This window comes from Clarias gariepinus, chromosome 26 (assembly GCF_024256425.1).
Source record: "Clarias gariepinus isolate MV-2021 ecotype Netherlands chromosome 26, CGAR_prim_01v2, whole genome shotgun sequence".
Classification (NCBI taxonomy): domain Eukaryota; kingdom Metazoa; phylum Chordata; class Actinopteri; order Siluriformes; family Clariidae; genus Clarias; species Clarias gariepinus.
Genome location: NC_071125.1, coordinates 2,076,979 through 2,101,597, shown reverse-complemented (window position 1 = coordinate 2,101,597; position 24,619 = coordinate 2,076,979). Strand labels below are relative to the sequence as shown.

At 37.8% G+C, this 24,619-nt stretch overlaps 3 protein-coding genes across 4 annotated transcripts; 1 reads left to right on the top strand and 2 right to left on the bottom strand.

Moving 5' to 3' along the window:
* Positions 1-1,490: 1,490 nt before the first annotated feature.
* On the bottom strand, positions 1,491-11,835 carry ubqln4 (ubiquilin 4). The gene is made up of 11 exons (XM_053488141.1): positions 11,656-11,835; positions 8,390-8,541; positions 7,928-8,088; positions 7,096-7,358; positions 6,658-6,816; positions 6,244-6,457; positions 5,879-6,018; positions 5,653-5,736; positions 5,030-5,145; positions 4,611-4,893; positions 1,491-3,020 (listed from the first exon to the last, which is right to left on the bottom strand). Exons 1-11 carry the CDS (start codon positions 11,800-11,802, stop codon positions 2,868-2,870), a joined length of 1,872 nt encoding a protein of 623 aa, XP_053344116.1. The 5' UTR covers positions 11,803-11,835; the 3' UTR covers positions 1,491-2,867.
* A 2,837-nt stretch (positions 11,836-14,672) lies between these two features.
* On the top strand, positions 14,673-16,567 carry LOC128514347 (1-phosphatidylinositol phosphodiesterase-like). 2 transcript variants are annotated; one of them, XM_053488156.1, is made up of 3 exons: positions 14,673-14,724; positions 15,028-15,083; positions 15,432-16,567. In XM_053488156.1, the coding sequence occupies exons 2-3, from the start codon at positions 15,034-15,036 to the stop codon at positions 16,300-16,302; spliced, it is 921 nt and encodes a 306-aa protein (XP_053344131.1). In that variant the 5' UTR covers positions 14,673-14,724; positions 15,028-15,033; the 3' UTR covers positions 16,303-16,567. The 2 variants fall into 2 exon arrangements, with proteins under 2 accessions (XP_053344131.1, XP_053344132.1); XM_053488157.1 differs by having other exon boundaries at positions 14,679-14,728.
* Positions 16,568-19,791: 3,224 nt separating this feature from the next.
* Positions 19,792-23,976, bottom strand: LOC128513826 (uncharacterized). The gene is made up of 2 exons (XM_053487376.1): positions 23,806-23,976; positions 19,792-21,349 (listed from the first exon to the last, which is right to left on the bottom strand). Exon 2 carries the CDS (start codon positions 21,289-21,291, stop codon positions 20,116-20,118), a length of 1,176 nt encoding a protein of 391 aa, XP_053343351.1. The 5' UTR covers positions 21,292-21,349; positions 23,806-23,976; the 3' UTR covers positions 19,792-20,115.
* Positions 23,977-24,619: the final 643 nt, after the last annotated feature.

Below are 24,619 nucleotides of genomic sequence, written 5' to 3'. Positions count from 1 at the left end.
CAGTGTTTGAGTGAGGAAGGATACATGATGAAATAATAATTCCGTATAAAAAGAACACAAGTAATTATATCTTTCTTCCATTTATCCCTCAACGATTTTCAGATACCACACTGATGTAACTCTTTCATGAACAAGTTAAGGTTGTGGAACGTTTAGAGAAGAGTGATTTTTTGGTTGTTGACTATGTTAGTAGCTTTTACCTCATTAGCATCTTTTATTATATATTACAATTTATCATGTGAATGAAAAACTAGTCTTTCCTAAAGATGGGAGACTCCTTCAATAGCCATTACATAAACATCCCCTTTTGGAAAACCACGCCAGCAATCTCATGTTTGTTTCTTAAACACACTATTCCCGTTTTTAAATCAGGTTTATTACTCGCCTTAGATTGATGTGTGTATGTGCCGGAGATGTCCCTCTTAATAGGATTTTCCTATAGAAGCAGTTGTATTAAAAGAAATGCATGAGTGAAGCTCAAGACGTTTTTGGAATCGAGTGATACAGAACCACACACAGTAGACAGATGAGAGAATTGAAGCTGAATTTGATTTCCTTCCAGCCTAGCCGAGTGTAGATTCAATAGTTTATCAGTGACACTAATAAACACGTTTTTCCTTTATTAAAAAAAAAAAAAAAAAAGTGTACGTTGTAAGTTTAGTGTTTGTTGTAGTAGAAGATCAAGAACAAAGCAGAGGACTTTAAATGTTTGTGTAATAGTTATGAACCATAATGCACTGCTCAACCTTAATGGTTTCATTGTAAAACTATTAATAAATTTTAGCTTCTTACTACTTTTACCCACAGTTATCACTAGACTATATTCACTATAGAAATATAACATGCCAAAACTAATACCTGCAGAAGCTGAAGGAAGTCTAATATTTTAGTATTATATTTAGAAAATGCATACAGTGGTGGTGGAAAGTATTAAAACATATGAAAGGTGTAATAGTTCTCTCTGTACACAAAGCAAATCACTAATTACTTTGAATACATCTGGCTAAAGAGTTGTATGAATTACAATCAGCTGCTTTGGTTAATGGACAGAACAAACATGTGGCAGGACTTTTACTTTTCTGAAATCTACCTCTGCACAAAAAAAAGAAAGTCTAAAACCTGGAATTTCTAAATTGAATTGTGATCTTTGTGGCAAATTTCTGTACATGATCGTCAGGAAGCGATCAAGTAGGCATGGATTGAGCAATAGGTTGATGAACTCTTAAAGCAGGTGTTGATGGACTTAACAGAATATTGATTGTTCTAGAACAATTTCACTGCAAAAAAGAAACAAATCAAATAAATGATTCCTATATTGATTGTCGTTTTGAAAATTGTAAAAATTTGAGAATGCCCTTAAAACATTGAATGTCTTAATACCTTTAACCATCACTGTATTTTCTCAATTTGGCAAGAGTCCCCGTTTTCTGCGACAATCACATCTAATGTTAGTAGCCTTGTAAAACTCAGTAACTACATCATTACATCAGTTTGTGTGTAATTAGTTTTATAATACTTTGAAAGCAAAAACTAAATACATAGATCCTGAAAATTTCAAGTACCTCAGACCCCCCTCATTGCCCAGCAATAGCCCTTAAAATGCATTTAAATTAGAACCGATGTCACTTTTTTAAAAATCTGCTTTTTTCTTTTTTAAAAGAAACATACCAACTCAAGTAAGAGTTCAGATTATTGCAATGTAATTAATCAATAAGATGAAAGAGTGGATTATGAATGTGCAGCAGCGCCAAAAAAAAAAAAAAAAAAAAAAGCAAAAGTTGAACACATTTTAATTCACATCAAAAACTCAACTGTTAGTTCCATTAGACTCAGGATGATTAGAACTGAGCTCGGTGCACAGGAAAGCATCACGTTCATGCTGTTACCAGGCTTGCTCACTACATCAACTCTAAGATGATGTATCCAGAACACAATGCGGGTCTTTTTAAAAAAAAAAATTTTTTCTCCACACACTAGAGCACTATTTCAAAAGCATAAAGATATGGTCAAAACAAATGGTGTCTGCTTTCAGCGTGGCTTTTAAGCTGAGAAATAGCTTTCTTTTTATTGATGCCTTATTACAACCGTATCCCGTAAACCACAAGCGTGTGTTCTTTTAAACCATCAATTCAATCAATCAGACTGCTTCTAAAAGGCAAAGAAGACTATGAGATGACTGGATTTCTCACAACCTTCAGAAGGAAGAAAAAAAAAGTTTAATTCTCCCTCTAAACAGCTGAAGAGTAAGCGATCGTCTGCGTGAGGCCGTTATAACGCTCAGACAAGGAATCTGACAAGCTCCTCTATTAAATTTTAATTAACATCAAACGAGAAGCATTGTGAATCCTGAAACATCCATAAGGGCGTAAAAGGGGTAATCTCTAGGTGTCTGCAATAAACACCTGTTTAGTCAGGCATGATTTGAGAGAGTGATATGTAGGAGAAAAAAAAAATAATTAGGGAAACTGACCATCCTCATGAAAGACAAAAGCATTCTTCTGACTTGAGATCACCCTTATGTTTTTCGACTTCCCCAAAAAAAACAGGAAGAAGTAGTGCCTCGAGAGAGAATGTGTCGATTAAAAGGAATGAATACCCTACACTCGGTTCACAGCATTGCCCTGTTGTATTTATTAATGGACGCAGTCAGAAATGAACGAGAGGGTTAGAATGATGTCATTCTGTTGGGATTTTCCTTTGTTTTTAAGGGAAATAAATTTAAGAACCTCAATTTTCCTATGATTCACAGATCAACCGCATTAAAGGAAGAAGCAACTGGAATTCAGTCTATCTGTCAGATGTTAGGTGATGAGGGACCGTGTTTGTGACTGTGACTTGTCTCTGGTTGTGATTAGGTGCTAAAGGGATTAAGATGGCTGCGAGCCGAGCAGTCTTTCGATGGCGGCGTTGATGTCTCCCCCCGTGGCGATGAGCGCCTGCAGGTTGGCCTCTCTGTTGATGAAGCCCATCGCACTCAGCTGCTCAAGCTGTTGCTGGAAACGCACCTCCGGAGTCTGGGTCTTTGGGACAACGGACAAGAAACAAAAACAGTGAAAATGTAACTTCTAGTTGTGCAAATCACAACTGCATACTGTCCAAATTCTTCCATGCCAAAGTGTAGTATACGGCAATAATACTTTTTTTTTTTTTGCACTAGCTGAACAAAAGTATGACCCCATCTTATGGTTTAGTCATTCCTAAACCGTATTGAGGATTTGGTTTAAAACTACATGTAGACATTATGTTGTACCACAGACATTTAAGGATCATCGCAACTTGTATTGCTTAATGTGCTCGAAGAGTTCCATCATCAGTAACCAATCAAAAACAGGCAAGCAATTAATGTGCACGCATCTTTCTTAATGTTCGGCTTTCAAGCAAGCCATTTCTGTCTAGTTTGTTTTGAACCATGAATGAAATAAACAAAACATAATGACAAATTGTTGTTTTCCCCCAAAGTGTGTACGGGGTAAAGGTACTGCAGGTGGCCCATAAGAAATGATTTATAACAAATAAATATGAGATTTTTCCATTTGCAATTTTGTCATTAGGTTTTAAATTCTCATGAAATATTTATTAAGTAAATTAATTGTTAAACTGTGAGTCAAAGGTAGACTTCGGATTCAACTAGATTTTTAGGGCACCGAGATATTTTTTTCTTTCAGTTATATTTCTAGTAAAAAACTAAAAATGCTGTGTGACTTGTCTTGTGCAAAGTAATTATCATTTTGTCTTATCAAGTGTCTACCCCATACTCCAATCCGGTAGGTGGTGGTATTGTGCCAACAGCCCATAAACCAAAAAACATAAAAAGTGGTACTTGTAAAATGTGAGTATTTGTGAATGATGCAAGCGGGTTGCGCTTTCTGCAAACACTAAGCTATATCTGTAAAAGAATTTATCAATTTTAATCCATGTTTGTAGGTTTAACTAAATAATAATAATTTTAAAAAAGTCGATTCTGAATCAATCCAATGAATCAACTCAACTGACAAAATCACACAGCTCTAATAAATTGTTAACAATTTTAAATCACTTGTGAACTTGTCAATGCTTTCAATTTGATCTATGAGACTCGCTAATCTGTGATTAAACCAAAAATAATACTATCAACATTAAATAACTTTTCATTATGAATTTTGAGTATTTTGGAAATAGAGTCCTTAAGCAAGGGGGCCAATTAATCATAAACTATTAATAATTAAATTCTCACACAATAAAATGTGAACAAATGCTGGCATTTTTACTCAGTATACAGTAGAGTCTATGCTCGTTTGAGCAGGTTAGCACAAGTATTTATAAATATATATAAATTTAACCCATTGTTAAAAGTATGCTACTTGATGAAAGCATTTAATATAATTTAGCTTGTAAACTCAAACTTGTCTGTGATTAAAGCAAAGGTTCAGCTGGTGCAACTGGTTGATTTAGTATTAAAGTCTGGAAAGACTGTTATTCTGCTATTCCTCTAATATTATAGTGTTTGTGACATGTCCACTTTCTCATTATTCCTAAAGCCCGCTTAGCTTAACTCCTATTATTTAATTGTTTTATCCTTGCAAGTTGAATTAATCAGACTTTGCAGGTCAGATCATTAATAAAAACCGTACCGATGCGCTCCCACCGGCAAACATCTGTAACATCTGTTGCATGAGCTGTTGTTGAGAGGAGTTGGTTCCAGCAGCAGGGGTGGAGCCCTGGCCAGAGCTTGGGGGTGGGGCACTCTCCGAAGAAGTCGCGTTAACCCCAGTGGGGATCCCAGTGGGGATTCCACCAGGAACACCACCGGGAACACCACCGGGAACACCACCGGGAACACCTCCGGGAACACCTCCGGGAACACCTCCGGGAACACCTCCGGGAACACCTCCGGGAACACCTCCGGTAATCAGTCTACACGGCACAAGAGGGATGACATTTTTTTCCTCTGGTGGACATGTTCTTACATTTGTTTCATTGGATAATATTCAAACAAAATGAGTCTGAAAATATATAACTGCTACGGTAACAGAATTCAGCTTATGGATACCCGGGCATGAGTCCAGGAGCTTCGGTCTGGAGGGTCTGTAGGCCTTGCTGAATCTGCATCAGAGCCTGCATGGCTCGTGGGTTCGTCATCACAGAGAGGGCTTCAGGGTTCTGCATCTGAGTGTTAAAAAAAAAACAAAAAACATTTTAAATTGATGAAAGATGTCTTTAAGGACATGTCTTCAAGTCCACTGTTCTCCTGTAAGCTAATGTAATCTCATCCTTAAATAAAGATTTTTTTTTTAAACAGCAATAATAATCCATATTCACTAAAATTAGTTCTAAGTGACTTTCAGTTTTAAGGTGCTATTCCACTCTCAATTTTTGGAATGTGTGTGTGTGTGTGTGTGTGTGTGTGTGTGTGTGTGTGTGTGTGAGTGAGAGAGAGACAAAGAGTGTGTTGTGTGAATTCAAAAAATCTTGCCTTCTGTTGCCTTTCACAAACTGGCACCAAATAAATAAATGAATTTAAAATGAAGTATAGCTCTCAAAAAGAACAGCTTTCGCAGTCTGTGCAAGAAATAATGTTATCGAATTATTATTTTAAGCTGCTCATACTGTATAAACGTACAACTTAGAACACCATATGATAAAAGCCATGCCCCTAAGCAGGACCTGACATACCTGCTGTAGAAATACTGGCAACTGATGTCTCATCTGCTCCTGCAGTTGAGGGTTTCCAGCAAAAAGAGGGTTGTTCATCAACACCTGAGGAGCGCAGGGCACAGGTCATGGGGGATTAAGATACTTTATGGAAAACCACACAAGCAAGATATTTACAGCCTAAACGTTTTGTCTACACCCCCCTTCCCATTCCTTTTGTTGGGTAAAAAGCCAAGTGATGTGAGACCTGTGAGGCGACGTCAGGGTTCTGTGCCAGAGACTGCATCATGCTGCGCATGTAGGGAGCCGAGAGCATGTTCTGCATTAGCTGAGGATTTTCCGAGATCTGCTGCATCAGGCTCTGCATGCCAGGGCTGTTAAATATGCCTGACCAAGTCACAGGTTAAAAAAATATATAAATAATATTAATGATTATTTTAGCAGGCTACATTTCAAGTTAGAATGAGCACAAGTGGTTACAATATACCAGAATGATCATGTTGAAAAACAGAGGTCTAAGTATCTAGATATCATCATACATTAGGGCATGTTATAAAAAGATTTCACATTTCTGAAATGAGAAAATTTGAGAAGGCAGCAGAGGGGTGGTACCGGAGCCCAGGTTGGTGGAGTTGATGCCTAGGGGGTTGGAGACACTGGGGGTGGTGGAGGTTGTGGTAGAGGTGCTGGTGGTGGCAGTCCCAGAAGAACTGGTCTCAGGCGGTCCCCATGGGTTTGGCAGTGGCTCTCTGTTCTCCGTTCTGGAGGGCTGGGCCCCCGAGCCATCAGTGTTCCCACCTAAGGCTGAGAAGGGATTGTTTCCAAACTGTACAAACAGAAGAAGAGGACAGAGTTAAAAGAAGCATAGGGATTTTTATTCTGTAGATAAATATAGAGAGCAATTCTAAATCTAATTATGCTGCTACTGATTATACAAATTACAAAATAGTCATATTATCTGGACTTGTCTAACAAGCGAGCAAGCAAACAAACAAAAACACTTTGGTATCAAAATATTTTATAGACCTGCTCGCGTGCGGCACTAAACATAGGCTCCTGGATGTCTGTGTACATCCTCCGGAGAGCGTTGTATCCCCCGGGGATGCTCTCTAGGTTGCTAAGCGCCCGGTCCTGGTTACGCATCATCTCTTGCATCATGGCAGGATTCCTTGCCAACTCCATTGTCTAAATAAAGACAAAATGATCTGTTTGATCTCATGTAAACTTCACAGCTAACAAACAAATCTTTACTAGATAAAAAAAAAAATAATTATGAATTTAAAAGACAACAATCATCTAACATTTCAACATTATATAAATGCCATATTCTACATTTAATTGTCTCAATAAAATGTATAAAAACAACCAATTTCTAGACTTGTGTAATCAAATAATAAGACATTCATTTATATTAGATTTCTAATCACAAACCGAAAGCGCACTTGCTCTTCCTGCTTCACTCACCTGTCTCATCAGCTCAGGGTTATTAAGCATGTGTGAAATCTCTGGGTTTCGCTCCATCAGCTGCTGCATCTGCGGATTGGCCATGATCATCTGCCTCATCAAGTCGGGGTTGGACATCATGTTCTGAACCAGTGGGTTCTCCATGATCTGCGAAAGCATCTCGGGGTTGGACATGAGCTGCCGCTGCATCTGCTGTTGAAGCTCCATGAAGTTGGCTGAGCCCATGCCCATGTTGGCCAGACTGGACAAGTCACCAAAGCCAGCTGAGGAAATGCAAAGAAACACAAAGTGGTTGAGATGAGGTGACAAACAAAAAAAAGATTATTTTGTGGGGCAATGCATGTATCGCAACGCTAGCTAAAAACTCTGTTATTCAAATTAATTTTTTAAAATTATATCTTCGCCATTCCTCTATAATCCTACAGCAGCTATATTTAAATATTCCTACAGGACAGTGTCTTAATATTGCATATTTATAAAATAGCGATACGCACCTGATGTATGAAAATTTTGGTTTTGGTTGTTAACACTTGCTTTTCTATAGTATTTTACATCTTGCCAAAATCAATTTCAGAAAGGGTATTATAGTTGGTAAGATGTTTAGCCATTTTTTATTTAAAAACAGGAGAAACATAATAATAAAAATAGCACCCAATACTGCAGATTTTAATTTTAGTAATCTTTGAAAACTCTTTGACGAACTTTTTTCTTACTCAGTAAACACCAGGCATTAAAAACAAAATTCCCCTGACAGATTTCATTTTCACTTCGCGGATATTCCTGAGAATTGCGTAATATCTTTACAGCTCTAAGATGCAAATGTCAAACTCACTGAATAAGTTGGCCGGCTGCGAGGGAGTCGGTGATGGCCCGCTGCCCTGTGAAGTGCCCAGGTTGCCGGCCGAACTGGTGTTCGTCATGGAGGTGGTGCCGCTGCTCACCTGCGACGCACCAGAGCTGGACGAGGCGGCCGTGGAACCTCCGCCTGTGGCCCTGCGTGCGGATTGTAACCATTAATTACGTTAACGTGAACCAAACAAAATGATCATTTCAAGTTCAAGTTCAAGTTCAAGTAGGCTTTATTGTCATTACAACCATATACAGTTAGTACACAGTGAAACGAAACAACGTTCCTCCAGGACCAAGGTGCTACATGCAACATAAATCTACAACATAAATTAATCATTTCCTCTACACTTCAAGTCATCACAAGGATTTTATACACAAGCAAAGCCTTAAACATTCTGTACAATGTTACTCACAACCAGCAGCTAGAATAACGAATGTGTCTTACTTTTGTGCGGTTTTGATGACGAGGTGAACAGTGAGGCCATCCTTTATGCCATGCTGAGTGAGCGTGTCGCCGTCTTTCAGGATTTTACCGGCAAAAATCAAGACTAACTGGTCCTGTTTTGCCTTGAACCTTTTCGAGATTTCTTCTTTGAACTATAGATGAGAAAAGTAAATAAAATTTTAGACATGCGCTATATTAACTTTGTACTTAAATGTCAGAAATTTCCCTGATGCTACTGGACCAAAACAGGGTCTTGTTTAAAACATTTAGCAGCAATAATACTCTGGCAGGTTATGGAAACACTTCTGTGATGTTCTTTGTGCAAAGATGACATAAAGATTCATCGTTAGGGTCAGAAACAGCCCAAGCTTCAATACTATACAAAATATCTCGCCATACCAATATTTTGGTATGGTTTATCTCGATAAACCATACCAAAAGAATGACAATTTTGTATTTCTACATTTTAGTTTAAAGGAAGTAAAAAATATCCAAATAGTACTATTTTCTTAGGCTAAAGCCCATTTGAATTATCCAAGCCAATTCATAACAACTATGTGATTTCACAAGCAATGCATTTCAATTAGTTAATTTTTCAAAGAAAAGGGGGAAAAAAAAACAGCTGAGTCATTTCCAATTGCGTAATAAGGTTTGCTGAAAAGGGATAACACTAAAGAGGGGGAATGCCAAATTGTATTTACCTAACAAAACTACAAAAGTATCATAGTTTACTGATTAAAATCTTTAAAATGTGATTGACCGGTACTGAACTAACCAAGAACGAAAGCCTTGTGTTTCTGGAATCTTCCAACTAATTTTAATCAACTTATAAAGCTCAGATTCTAGCCATTTAAAACCAGTCTTCTAGACATTTCTGTTTTAACACCTTGACCAATATTTAGTCATTCGTGAAACATATAATAAAAAACAAACCACCACAGCAGGATGTAATGTTATCTACTGACGCAACTAATCAAGAACAGGATGGTGTGATTGAGTGGAGTTAGATCAGGTCATGTTTTAGTTCTTTTATAACTTTACACAATCTTTATATATATATATATATATATATAGCTGTGAAAGTTCCACGTAACAAGTTCCTGTTATCAGCACTGGTATGGAAGCTATAAACCAAAACCAAAAAAGGCGTAAAGTCAAACTGTGTTGTTTTGTGCTCGATTCGCATTGTGGCTTGTTTGCAATCAGCGTCTCACAATCAAGCTCAGAGTAATTATTATCTGATAAATGTATAACGTGTTACAACGAACATTGTGCCAATTTTACGACATAGTATCAAAGTTTCGTAACACACCAACAGATGGCAGCACAAGGCTGCACGCACAGTCACAGGGAGTGCTGACCTTCATAAATCAAAAAAGGCATCGCCCTAAGTACATCAGGAGCTGTGCAACTGGCGCTATTCTGACCACGTGTTAACCACGTCTGCGATTTATCAATGAACAGCAAGTTCAAAGAACAAACGTGAAATTCTGCTTGAAACTGGGCAAATCTGCTATAGAGATGTTTGACACGAATTAGCAAGTCGTTCGAGGTGTTCCAAGTGGCATGCTTGCTTTGGGAGCAGAGGTACATCACTGAAAGGCGATGAGAGATCAGGAAGACCTGCAGCAAGCTCAACCCCTGAAAATGTGAAAACTATTCTGCAACTATCCACAGCACTGCTGCCATCACTTCTGCAACACTTCTGTCATATGGAACAGTCCAGGCAATCCTCACGAGCTATGCTGCTGCCAAGTTGAGCTAAAAGACCATCAGCGCTAAAGTCTACCAAGAACCCCTTCAGGGTGGAGTGCTTCATGTCAAGAATGAGCATGCCATCCTTTATGTCAAGGATCGCCTGGACTGTTCCGGTGGCGAAACGTGTATGGGTACGACCCTGAGACGAAGCAGCAGTCTTCACAGTCAAAGAGCCCATCTTTGCCAAGCGAGGCAGGTCCGCAGGTCGACGTGCGAGTGTTTCTCAACACACTCGCGGCATTGTGGATTGAGAATTCATCCCCAGGGGCCAGACCGTCAATAGGGAATCACACTGGCAGGTTTTAAGGTGTCTGAGGGAGGACATATTGTGAAGGCGACCAGATCTGTGGTGCAAAAATCACTAAACTCTTTGACCTCCATTGAGAATATGACCACCTCATATTCTATTTTTTTAAATGCATGTAAAAATATGAGAATACAACTTTGTATAATACCTGACACACAATTCCAAAGACCAAATAGTACAGATTAGAAGTGTTTCTAGAATTTTTTGTTTCCAGGAAAAATGAAATACCACTGCATATCGATACCAATATAGTCCAAACCGAGATGTTGTTTTGTCATCATAACATGAGGGTCTATACCACTAGGAGACTAATTTGTGTGTTTATATACACACACACACACACACACGTCAAAATAAATTAATTAATATATATTTCTGTTCAGAAAAAACAACAACATCCATAGTCTTAAAACAGGTGCATTTTTTTGTCCATCACGGTGACTTTCTTTCAAAGACAGCATAAATAAATACACAAATAAAAACCTATCAAGAATATAAAATAAATAAATATCTGTCGGAACCCTAAATGCTAGAACCTTCTCTAAGCCAGCTAATGCTAGCTAGTCGTTCAGCTTCGATAGCTATTTAACCATACACACACAACACAATTTTAGCAATTCATTTCAGTTAAAGAAAAAACGTTATTATAACATCTATTAACAGTTGTTATTATATATATTTTTTAATGCAATAACTGACATGATAAGGTTTAAAATGTCAGTCTAGGTTGCTAATACCCAAGGTTAAATCACAAACCGCTCCCTTCTCCCTACATGCAAGTGCTCTACTCGCTTTTAAAACACCTCGCTTTACACCCTAGCTAGTGCGCTACAAGTCTAACAGGAAGCCGTTTGGGATGTGGCCGAATAATCTTCCCGTTGGCCGCCGCCATAGCCGGTAACGATCCGAGCTAAACTCACAGCGTCATCCTAGACTTATTTATTTATAAAATCTAAAAACGGTTAGAATAATTAACCGTTTTGTGCTTTGGGGTGGAAATAGCGTTGTATAAAATCCCCAAATATGCTTTAATACACAAATGATTGTGTGTATACACTTCCCAAAATAAAAACCCTGTCCTGAATTTATTGTCGTCGTAAACTAGCTAGCGAGCTAACTAGCGTCTCGGCTAAAGCGGCCATTCACGGCGGAGTAGCCGAGAAACCCGCTGAGCGTTCCGGCTTGAACTCGTACACCGTACCTGTGCGACAGAAGCGTCCTCCGAGATCGCTATTTCCTCCTTATCTTTAGGTGTTTTGACAGTGACCATTATAATGGTCCCGCTGCTGGCAGCATTTTCTTCGGCATTCCTGTCCACGGCAGGATCCGTGCCACTGTTCTCCGCCATTTTTTACTCCTCTTTTACTTTATTACATCACCAAGTCGACAGGAATCGGAAAAGGAGTGCAAGGCAGTTGCGTTTAACAAGTGTTAACATCACAGCGCCCCCAGGCGACACGGCGCAATCAGTCGAGATCATTCTCTGAAAAAAAAAAAATAATAATAATAAAATGTTGAATATGAGTCATAAAATTCTCTTCTATTTTTATTTTCTTTTCATAACTAGAACTTCTTCAATAGCAATAATTTGCTTTTAAACTTTTAATGAATCCACAAAAAGTACAGCTTTATGCATTCTATTTTTTAAATACATTTAATAACTGATGTTATCAACTGGTTGTTCTCTTCCTGGTAACACCAATGACAATTTAGAGATAATGTGTAAACTTTTCACAAATGTGTTAGATTAAGGTTTTCAATTACACCGGTACCTCAACACAAATTTAATTCGTTTCGGAGGCAAGTTCTTAAGGCTAAACTGCGTATTGCAAAATGCATTATCCCATAGGAAATAATGTAAAAGCAGATAAGCTGTTCCAGCCAGCCAAAAATATTACCAATATTAAGAATTTTCCAACACTATGGGTATATTTTTAATTATAAAAACAATCAAAATGTTCAGAAAAGGCATGTAAATGAAGTTAAAAAATGAAAAAAATAAACCTCACTTAACCTTAATTTATGATTCCTCTTAGCACTGGCTGCTTTAAAAATGATACTGAAAGTCGCTCCCTTTTCTTCTTGCTACCGCCTTTGCTAACAGTCTTGGGACCCATGGTGTTATGTCTTCACTAAATCTTGCACAAAGCAGAAAAAAAAAACACAAAACAAATTTTGAACAGCTACCAGATGTACGCACAAGTTAGCTGGGTTCGAGGTAGCTCTGTATGTCAAAATCAATTAATAATTATATGTAATCAGTTTTTATGTTCAAAAACATACAGAGACATCTGACATCTGATATACCATTTGCTTTTGTCCAGTGTTCTTCATCTAGTGACCTCTGACACAGGAGCAATTTCAAAAGAAAACTATTTTAGTGTAACAGTAACACTAATGATGTGGTTTGGGGTGACTGATATTTATTTAACTTAAAATAAAACTCATGACTCAATAATTGATAATAATTAATAACATAATTATAATCAATTATTGTGTCATAAGCTTTATTAAGTGTTTAACTTATTTTAGAAGAAATTGATGTTATTGTGGATCAAATTTATTTCATGAAAAAAATACCTTTAGATGAAAAGTATACAATCCCACTTCCGTGTATGATCATAGTGACAAAACATGTCCTTGAAGTTGGCCTGTTAAAAAACATGCTACAATCAAATATTGACCATTAGAGTAAGAAAAATGTTTTCATGATTGAATACATACAATACATACTGTATTTTTTGAACATATACAAAGAATATGTCTGTTATTTTTTCCATTAGCAAAACTAAGTGACTGCAATTTCCACCATTTTTGTAGAATAACCCATTTAAATAAATAAACTGGGGAATCCACTGATCAGGGAGGAAAGCATTCAATTTTGTTTTTGAGGAAAACTAGACTGAAAAGTCAGTTTTAAAGCACAGGGAAGCTGAGGAGAGAGAGATCTATAGGTGGCGGTGTTGCAACTTGCAGAATTCTAAACAACTTAAGACCGAGTGGTATTGAGAGGAAATGTCAAGAAGAAAGAATGTGTGGAATTAGTGGATAAAGTAGACGAAAAGTACAAGACAAGATCAGGGATGGAAGGATTAGACGTTTTTCGAGGAAGCCTGGACTGAAAAATCAGCTTTAAGTTGCCAAGAAGATGAGGGAGTATGAGACCTAAAGTTGGTCTCAATAAAGAAGAAGAAGAAATTCCTCAAATTCAGCCACTAAGTTGTAGTGTAGTGACAAAGCAGTATTTCCATCTAGCATGGCAGTGTCAGTGAAGCGTTACTGGATCTTACTGGAGTTTTATATATGAGAGTTATAAGTTGTATGGTGTTGGGGTTGAACCTGTCTCGAGCAGTGAGACAGGAAGTGTGGCCACTGATGAGCCTTTTTAATAGCAGCCGTTGAGTGCTCAGTCCACTTAGAAGTAAGAACGATTTTTGTCTCCATAACAGCTCCCTAAAATAGATGAGTGTTTAATAAATGAAACTAGCGCAGAGTTTCACAAAATGATCCCCGAAAGGGACGACACTCCATCACTAAGCTTCATACACACCTACCGTATTCAAACACACATGTACACTAGTTGAAATAGCAACTTTATTTACTGGCATGTTTTTAAATGGTGTGGGGAACCCAAAATGAAACTCACGTGGGCACTGAAAACATGCCACATGTGCTTCAACGCTACTAAAAACAAAAAACTATTTACTTTAAAAATTAGGCATTTCAGTAACTAACAAAGATGGTTAAAACTGTGATTCATATGAGCTCCTGTAAGGAATACGTAAGGCTTAACCTGCTGTTTTTATTTTTTATTTTTTGGGTTTAAGCTTGATTACAAACAGATAATTCTTCAGCCTAGCCAACAGTAGTTTGTTTCTAATAAAGCTAACTATTTTAGCTAGGTTTTCTCAAACTGTGAAAGCGGAAAGCAGTTGATCAAATGTTGAAATCAGCAAGATTTCTGATGGACGAAACTGGACAAACTAACAAATTACATGTATTAAACTTGAATGCCGATAACAGAGTAGAACAGAATAACTAGATTGCAAAAGACTGCCATCTGATCTACAGTCTGAAACAATGGCTTTTATCAAGACTTGCCCTTTCTGCAATCAAAAACACGTCACATTGCAAAAAATATTGAAACACAATTAATTACCTGAATAAACGTATCGCATACACACCCTGTTTCTTGTCTTTAAAACCTGTGAGTTCTAACAGCAAACGCATTCAGCCTTGCTTTCTCAGCCAGACTGGTTCACCTCATCGAGTGAGTACGTTTTTTTTTACATTTTCTGTAGTTTATGAATTCTGTTAAATTTATCCATCAAAACAGACAAAAGACATCGATAAAATATAGATAGCTTTTGTTTGTTATAGAAAATGTTTTACTTGGCAGATTTTGATCTTAAGACAGTGTGGGTGTAAAGTTCTTAAACTCACTGTAACAACTTCTAAAAATTTAGTGCTTAGAATTATCTTAATATGTTAGATTTTTTTTATATAATGTTCTGTTGTGTTGTATGATTTTTAATTTTTTTTTTTATTTGTCCTTTTTCACCTTTGATTATAGGTAAAGATGAAGAAAATGAATGTTGACCAAATCCTCTGTGTGTCATTACTTATACTGTAAGTATGAAATGAGACACAAATACACGCGCAAAGTGTCACCTAAACTGTTTTATTTCAGTTAATATTAAAACCTTTTAACCTTTCTACTGTTAGAATCAAGCTCAGTTGATTTTATTTAACCTAATTCACTTCACACTTTGCTTTAGGACAACGCCTTAATGTGCCTTATCATAACCTTTTATGCGTGTGTATTGACATAGCATTTATCATTAATGATAAGGTGTTCCAAGGCAAGTACAGCATTGCACAATGGTCATGTAGCTCAAGATATACAACTACATTAGATCCCTCTATGGCCAAAAATCAGAAATTTTCAAATGCACATCAATTTCATTTTTGCCCCAGGTTGCTCCCCGGGAAGATTCGAAGTGAGAGCCAGGGTTTTAACGATAATGAGAAGCTTGTCTTTCCACCATCCTACAATATCGGATGGATGAATGCGCTGGCTGGTGAGACTCTCCTGTCTGAAATCACTATTCCTGGAACACATGACACCATGGCACGTTTTGGAGGACCTGCAGCTGAGTGCCAGGCCTGGACCCTGGAGGACCAACTAAAGGCAGGTATCCGCTATCTGGACCTCCGAGTGTACGCTTTCGAAAACACGCTATACCTTATGCATGGGATCATTTACGAGCACTCGACTTTCACCAAGGCTCTCGATACGCTCAAGGCGTTCCTCAAAGAGTTCCCAAGCGAGACGGTTCTTGTCCGAGTCAAGCCCGATCTGTTTGATAAGAGTAAAGTACAGGGCATGGTTGAAGCGCTCATCAGGGGGGATTTGAATGTCTGGGTGATGTCTGCCATACCACAGCTTGATCAGGTGAGGGGCAAGATTGTGTTCGTACAGGAAAGCAGCTTTTTGCTTGGCGTGCCTCTGTTGGAAACTGACACAAAAGGCGACTACAGGGTCACTCACATTAATGACAAAGAGAAAGAAATCCTTCAGCACCTCAATCAAGCCATGAATGAGTGCGGAGGAAATTCTGTCATCCTTACTTATTCCAGTGGCACGGGCATCGGCACGTTCGAGGGTATGTTCCTAACACCGAAAAGGGTGGCAGAAAAGATCGACCCTTGGCTGTATGATTATCTGCAAATGCTGCAAGCTGAGGGGTCTCAATCATGTTTCGGGATCATAGCCATGGACTTTCCAAGCTTTGACCTCATACAAGCGGTCATCAAGTTTAATAACCCACTTTTCAGGTTTGCTTAAAATTCTAATCAAAATTAATGTGTTAATGGATTGCAAATTTACACAAAGAGCCACCATTATCCCTTGATCTTTGCAATGGCTATTGAAGAATTTTGTTACATGCAATTTACATGTTAACACCAGTCTCTAAAATAAGCCTGTTAGTCATTTCTTTTCTCTGTGGCACCTACCGGAGCCTGTTATTTTCAACCTGTTTAGCTATGATTGAAACTGTGATTGTATTGCATTCTGAAAAATAATAGCAATAAAATTAATTTTGCTGCTGCTTTTGTGTGGTGTTATTTTTTGATGCAAAATTAAGGTAGTGCAAACAGCCAGTGAAGTGTCATGTGTGACAGGGAACCCACAGCTTTGTGGCCAAAAGAAAAACGCAAATAAACAAATAAATAAATAAATAAATAAAGCTTTAATTTGCTAGAAAGCAAAAAGATTGGACTTTGGAGCAATGAAAAGGGGTCATGTGGTCTGATGAGACCAAAGTGACCCTATACCAAAGCGATGGGCATGTCAAGATAAGAAGTTAAGTGCATAAAGTATTACATCCATCATGCATAGTGGTCACTGTACAAGCCAAGAAATCGGTTGATTCATTTCTGCCTCCGAGCAGAAATAAATGTAGTGACATTGCACAAGGTTATTAAAACAATGCCATGGTGAATGCACAGCACGATCAAAGTTAAAAGGACTCGAGTGCAATATTAGAGTGCATGCCTTTTTGGCCAGGCAATGAAATTTGAATAACACATAAATAGAGGACAAAAGTAATAATTAAATCATTTGAACAAAATGAATGTGTGTGTATCCAAATTACATTTCCTGCTGGTTTCCTACGTCATTTTATCCCACTCTTAATTACTGAGTGTTTTGATAGTCTGTTACACTGGCTCTCATATTTGAATGACAAATTTGTCATACACTTTGCTAATCATGAGACAATGGCATAAGAATAAGCTTACTTTCTCTTCTATTCATAGCAGAGTGGTAACAGTATGGCATTATTATGCTTATGTCACCATCTACAGGCGTAATAACATAACTGCTTGACCTTGTTATAACTATATTCCCATACAACTCAATTCTCAACTACAAAAACTGTCAAAAAATATTATTAATTATTAATTATAATAATTAATTACTCTTAGCCCCAAAGTTATAAACATATGATGTACTACTGTTAAATAAAAGGATAGTGTTAGTTTCAATCCATAACATTAAAACTACCTGCCCATATTGTTATAGTGCCCTAGTGTTGCCAAAACAGCTCTGACTCATTAAGGCATGGTCTCCACTAGACCCCTGAAGGTGTGCTCTGGTATCTGGTGTCAAGAGATCTCAAAAATGCATAAAGTTGTATTTTATACAAAATCATTTTTTTTATTTTCATCTTTTACTTTTTCAAAATAACAGAAAAGAAAAAGGGCCTGCAGCAAAAGTTCAGACACGCTGCATAGTTATTAACTAGTCACGCCCTCTTTGGCATGTATCACAGCTTGTAAACGCTTTTTGTAGAGTCTTTCAGTTCTTGTTTGAGGGATTTTCCCCCATTCCGTATTACAACAGTCTTCCAGTTCTGTGTTCAGATTCCTGGGCCGTCTTGCACGCACTGATCTTTTAAAGCCTATCCACAGATTTTCAATGACATTTAGGTCAGGAGATTTTGAGGGCTGTGGCAAAACCTTCAGCTTGCGCCTCCCGAGGTAGTCCATCCTGGATTTAAAAGTGTATTTAGGATCATTATGTATTTGTAGAAGATTCAATATTTAAGATTAAAAAAACTTCTTAATCATGGAGGGAAATTGCGTTGCCTTAGTTGAATCTTACAAGCAGATCCAAAAGAGAGGAAAAAAAGAAATAAATTAGACAAGGGGAATTAGAATAGCTGTAAACAGCTGATTCTGTATTGCACTAATTGGAACGCACAGCATGTGAGTCTTGACTGAATTTACATATATTGCACTTAGAAGGGAAAATGGGAAAATGAAAGCGCATTGCATAAATAATACAGTTAACAATATTGCGCTTGAGGATTAGTAAGGCCCAATAGTATTGGTAAATGACCAGGAGAAGTAATATATTTCATTAATATTGTATCATTACAAACAGGTAGCGTTGGTAAACGACTAGGGGAACAAGTATTGTATTCAAAATTGAAAAATGTTTTCTGTTACCATTACTACAAGCCATCCTCTTTTCAACTTCTCTTTTTTTACAGATGGTGTTATATTCGCTTCCAGAATGTGTTGGAATTTAATTGGGTCCATTCTTCTCACTACCTGTGAAATGTTCCCCGTACCATTTGCTGCAATATAACCCAAAAGCATGATCGATCCACCTCCATGCCAAAGAGTTCTATTTTAACCTCATCAATCCACAGGACTTTTTCCAAAATGCCCCTGGCTTGTGTAAATGTCCTTTTGCAAAATTCAGATGGTGAATTTTGTGGTGAGGATGCAGGAGAGGTTTTCTTCTGATGACTCTTTCATGAAGGCCATATTGGTTCAGATGTCGTGAAACACTTATTAACAGCATGAAACACATGTTAACAGCGATTTCTTAATTACATTCTGAACTGAGAAAATCGGTACCTGAAAACAGTTTGCTGTCTTATTATAGCCTTCTTCTGCTTTGTTGCCGTCAGTGGCTTTCATTTTCAGAGTGCTAGGCAACTGCTTAGAGGAACTCTTTTGGAGATCATTGCATCTTCCCCTTGCTTAACTTGTCACATTAACAGGATTTTTGCCCAGGGGTGCCCAAACTTTAACATGCCACCATTACAGATGCCATTGTAACAAGACAATTATCATCATTCATGTAATCTGTCTGTGGTTTTCGATAATGAAATAGTGTATATTAATGAGCATTAAGTACTAACACACACTGCATTAGAACCTAATAAGATTTACTCTAGTGATTACCCATGGCTCCTGATGCCTGCGTGGTACCATCAACTGGCAAAAGGACTGTGTGGTCAACTTGCTGCCAATGTTTCGGCAGCCTTTCTTTCTGCCTGTAATATGTGCAATGACTGTAGACGCTCTGCTGTCCGATCTGTGGCTTCAGTAGCTATAAGTCTGTTTCTGATGTAATTCTTTTTGCTCTCTTACATTCTTTTCTCCTTTTTCATGTTTTGGTTAAACCAACCTACAAAATGCTTTAAATATAAGCTCGGCCTGATATACGAGATGTCCGTTTTCTACCATTAATTGTGAATGGTGTGTTCGGTCAACTCACTGTTGTTCCCCACGCTAAAGTTTCCAAAGTTTCATCAGCCGTTATTTCTGCCTGTTCTGTAAGCTGCCTATGGTGACATTTTTCTCTTAAACAACTGATGACGCTGCCTACCATTGCATTTGGTGAGGAACGCCTGTGACAAATCTGTGACGGAGCTACCTGTGAAAATACCACAAACACCAACCATCCAATAGGTTTTTAAGTACAAGTTTTAAGAGGGAAAGTCCAAGCATTAGGTAGATCAGAAATAACAGGTCATGTGATGAAAATACATTTATTTATATGCATTATGTAGGGGTATATATAATGAATCACCATTATAATAATGTCTAACATCTTTTCAGTCCATTCTTCCTTTTTTATAGGCCAATATGTTCTTGTTCAGCTTAAGTGCTTTGACTCTCAGTCTAAATCCATTTTTGTTTCCATAATTAAGTGCTACAACAACAGTAATTATAAGTTAAAACAAAGAAAATAAATTTATTAAGAAGAAAAAAGTAAAGTTCATAGGAGACTGGAGAGTTGAGTACATGGTGTATATGCTGATTTTGTCATCTGCGTATTTAAATAATCTTAATTCCATTATTCTGAGTGAATACAAATGTTTGCTGTTTTGTGAGAGATGAAATAAATATGCTCCGGGTCGAAATTATTGGCTTCCTCTACTTTGGTAGAGCGACTGACAGCATGGACGAGGCAGTTGGGAAGACTCTCACACAGGGACTCAAACACAGATTCAATATTACCTTTCTCTTCCTCTATTTGATCCTTTATCTGGTTCTTGTTAAGTGGTTTAGGTTCAGCAGAAAAAGACACAACAATTCTTATTTTATTATTGCACAAATACTCAAAATAATTGACACCCCCATCTTTTACATGGTGCCGCTTGCGAGCTAGACGCTTGAGAAATTTTCGCTCATCATCTTTAAACACCCTAACTGACCAGGAGACCCAGTCATACTTCTTGACAAGAGCATCCAGGAGGACCTTTGGAAACTCAGGGTCGACACTGCTCTGCCTCTCCTTGATCATTTGATCTAAATCAGTCTTGGCTTGCTCAGCAAACTTGTCTACACATTCATCCACGGCTGCCTTCATGCGGATCTCCACGGCCTCCATGCGGACTTGCCATTCCTTCACCAAGTCCTCTCCAACAGTGCCGTCCTTTAGTGCAGTGTATCCCATCAATGCTATAACACCAATCACAAACACCTTCTTCATGCTAGCACAGAATTCCTCCACTGGCCTCCTGCTCCTCTGCTCGGTGAGAAGTATCGTGTCCAGCATCGCATCTCCAGAGGTGTTCTCCTTAGTGATGGCATTGTACAAGCATTCAAGGTTTTTGTCTCCCTCATATTCATCAAAGAATTCAAGGAACTCCTCAATCTTTACCTTCTTAAACTTGGGCTTGGCTGTGAAAATATAATTAAACATTTTATACTGTTCGTTTATCTGTGAGTAGAAGTTAAAGTTCTCCATGTTCAACGATGATCGTTGCAATGCGAGCTCTGTTTTCTTCATATCACCCTGCATCTTTTCCAAGTTCCGGTTGACATTTTCAAACTGCTCAGCGAGATACTTAGCCTCACTGCCCTCTGGGTTGCTAAGGAGCTCAGCTGAAACCATAAAAACTGCCTCCAGGATGGGATGGAACTGGCCAACAGTGGCTGCCAGGACCTCACAGCCTTGGCCCAGGATCTCCATTCCCTTTTCAATACTGTCCCTATTTTCTTCAAACCACTCTTTCACCCCAGTCATATTGGACGTCAGGTAAGAGATCCTGTCTTTAATCCGTTGAGGAAGGCAAATGTTCTTTCTGTAACACAGCAAGATAAATCATTTTAAAAAGCTTTTCTCAGGCAGGCCATATCAAATTGGAGATAAATAAAATAATAATAATTTTATTAGTCACAAAAATAACCATATGCAGTACATTCTGCACTCTTATAGCTGTCCAGTAATATGAAACAGTATTTACCTAAAAACTGAATTACTTTTTCATTAAAAAAGACTTCATCTAATATATTATAATATATTATATATTTTATCTATAATAAAATAGAGATATGTGCAATGCAGTGCTGTGCAACATCCAAATGAGGTGCGTAGGATATGTTGTGCATGTAAACAGGTATGGCGTTTTTATACATAAATATATAAATATTACTAGTTCTGTGGAACCCCAAGACAAAATTCCAAAGTAAGTAGTCATTCACTCATTGCTAGGGTGTTGCTAGGTGGAAGCTATGGTATTCCAGGTGGCTGTTGGTTAGGTAGTTGCTATGATATGATCGTTGTTTGCTAGGGCGTTTCCTAAGCAAGACTCAAAATGTAGTCCTGAATATGCCTTTCGTTTTTTTTTTTTTTTTTTTTTTAAAGAATCCATCTAATATTCCATGTGTTGTAACTGTTTGGCTAAACTAAGCTCTGCTACACAATGATTCATTCAGCGGTAGGGGCAAAATTCTTTGCAAATATAAACCTGCTTCATAGTTATTGACAGACAGGCACTCAGCAGTAATTTGACACTACTGTTTTGAAACTAAAATCCTAAGAACAGTTTGCTTTGCATATTATTGCCATGGTAGCACTGCGAAAGCACCAAACTACATTTCCCCTCACTCCGACCAAATCACATGTCTGTAATCACCTGTATCTCGTTACTATTATCAGTATGGTCTGGTACAGCACGTGTGGACTAGCATATCATGTTTGTCTTGATCTTGTTCTATATTTTACTATTCTGTATGCTCATGCTTTTGACCGCAACCTATACTTAAGTTTTTTTTTTTTATTATTTATTTATTTTTCTTTCTTTAAGCTTCACACATATGAAATATAATCTGCACTTAAATCCACCTTCCACACCTAAAAACGTAAAAACGGATGCAACAAGTCTGTTCCTGTGCATGTAAGCGTAAACAGGCAGACTTGGCAGAAGCAGAAATGTCTCGACTAGTTGAAGGCCCCCATAGACCAGCTTTTTCTTTTTCTTCTTTTTTTTTTTTTTAAATAAAGGGGAGTAGCTATAGCCAGTGTGTTTTCCCTGTCTATGCAGAAAAACATGAACAGAAACACAAACCAGGGCTCAACAGGATGGCCCTATTAACTTCGGCAAGGACGTCTTTGTCCTTCTCACCTTGCCACCTAAGGATGCCATTTTGGCCCACTCTCTCACCATGGATGCCTTTTAGTTTCCCTGCTCTGCCTCGGACATCGCTACAGCATTCAACTCCACTTCAGACATTGTGCAACCTTTCTACTCCATCGATGACATCATTCTGTCTCCTTGTTATGCTTGCTGCGTTATCAGCCCCAGCATTCACATACTGAAATATAATGTGCACTTTCCTCTGCCTTCATCAGAAATCTTTCTGACAATGATGCAAAATGTAATAAATTTGCATGGGTGTGGCTATAAGATTTTTGTGGCATAGGCCAATAAATAAATGCATGAAATTCACTGTACACTTTATTTTAAACAAGATATGCTTTACTAAATGGGGAAGGTATAATAGACGACCAGCGTCTCCCCCCCCCCCATCCCCCCCCCCCCCCCCCCCCCCCCCCCAGAGGTACCTATTGTTCAAGTTTCATAACATTTACTGATTGGAAACATATCAAATGATCAAATGACTGCTGTTAACTACATAGCTGATCTAAATGAAAAAGGCATAAAGTTGCAAATAGAATAACAAGAGTAAGATGAACAGGATGTTGGCCTTGTCAAGCCAAGGTGATAAAATATTAGGAATTCATAATCATTTGTGACTAAACAAAAAAGGTAGATTATTAACACATACACAAATGTATATCTTTAAAGCCAACCTATTTAAAATGCATTTTAATTAGCCTTCTGGTCATGTTCAGTTTCCCATTTCAGTGTCTTTTAAAGCTTCGTATAAAGAAAAGCCACTTTTAGCATTTTAGTGTCCGCACGAAGACCAGGCTTTTATCTTTAGGTCTTTTCTTTTCAATGTCAAAACCACATCCTTGGTTACTACCACAGTAACATGTCAATATTTATATAAGGACAAGCTCCGGCCATCTTGAAAACTTTCCTTACTTTATATATCACAAACTAGATACATTAGCAGCTACAATCAAATTTGTATACAAGATAGATACAGATAACTGCAAAGATCTTTTTTAATGAGAGTGTTTATTGAATTTACCTTTTGATCTTTTCAAATAGCTTGATTTAATAAAGATGAGAAGAAAACAAAGGAGAGCAAAATTAAAGCAACAAACTGAGATGAGGAAATGGCTTACAGTCAGTTGGTAAAATGTGAAGAGTGAGAGAGCCTCGCCCTCTGCAGTGTTTCAGTGTATTCCAGCTGTGTTGAAGAGCTGCAGCCTCTGTGACGCAGCATGTATTTATAGCCTCACTTCTCACGGCACTCCCACTTTGGATGGACTCCACCTCCTCTGAGCGTTCCTGGGAAGCCTCTCACAAAGGGATGGGTAATATCCAGGAAACTCCGCCTGTTTTATATGCTTCTACTCTGCTCTCCTCCCCCAACTCATAAAAAAGAAGAAAGAAAACAAGTATCTACAATAACAGAAACCTGTTTTACAGAACAGTATTCTTCGGTATTCATGTGTGTTAAGTTCACCCTAATTGTTAAAAAGGTTGAGCCAGACAAGTAGGTATGTTATGTATTGAAGCCCAGTTTTCTTAGGTATACCCTGGGTTGAATATACTATTAATTAAAACCTATAAGATCTTAAAAGCTAAATATTTCCTGATAAACTCAGAAATATACAATGGCACCAAAGCAATGCATTATAGAATGTAAGAATTTAGAAGCGATATGATGATGAATAAGAGTGCAAAATATTTTATGCCATTATATGGCATTTTGTTTGTGTGAATTAAATAAACTATTAGGTAATTAGTAATACATTTCTACATGTGTCTATGTATATATGGTCTACATGTGACAGCGGAGTAGCTTCGGAGGGTGTCACTTGACTGAAGTGCCATTATCATGGAAATTAGCCTGAGGCCTTTTCTATCAATGCGCTCAGTTATCTTAACCATCACTTCCAAAGGTTTGCAATTTTTTTTTTTATCTTATTATGT

Coding starts and splice junctions, on each gene's coding strand:
- LOC128514347 (XM_053488156.1), top strand. CDS start 15,034: ATGAAGAAAATGAATGTTGACCAAATCCTCTGTGTGTCATTACTTATA. Junction 15,084..15,431: donor TGTGTGTCATTACTTATACT/GTAAGTATGAAA, acceptor TTTTTGCCCCAG/GTTGCTCCCCGGGAAGATTC.
- ubqln4 (XM_053488141.1), bottom strand. CDS start 11,802: ATGGCGGAGAACAGTGGCACGGATCCTGCCGTGGACAGGAATGCCGAA. Junction 5,146..5,652: donor TGCCAGTATTTCTACAGCAG/GTATGTCAGGTC, acceptor TTTAACACTCAG/ATGCAGAACCCTGAAGCCCT. Junction 4,894..5,029: donor GCTCCTGGACTCATGCCCGG/GTATCCATAAGC, acceptor TGTGCCGTGTAG/ACTGATTACCGGAGGTGTTC.
- LOC128513826 (XM_053487376.1), bottom strand. CDS start 21,291: ATGACTGGGGTGAAAGAGTGGTTTGAAGAAAATAGGGACAGTATTGAA.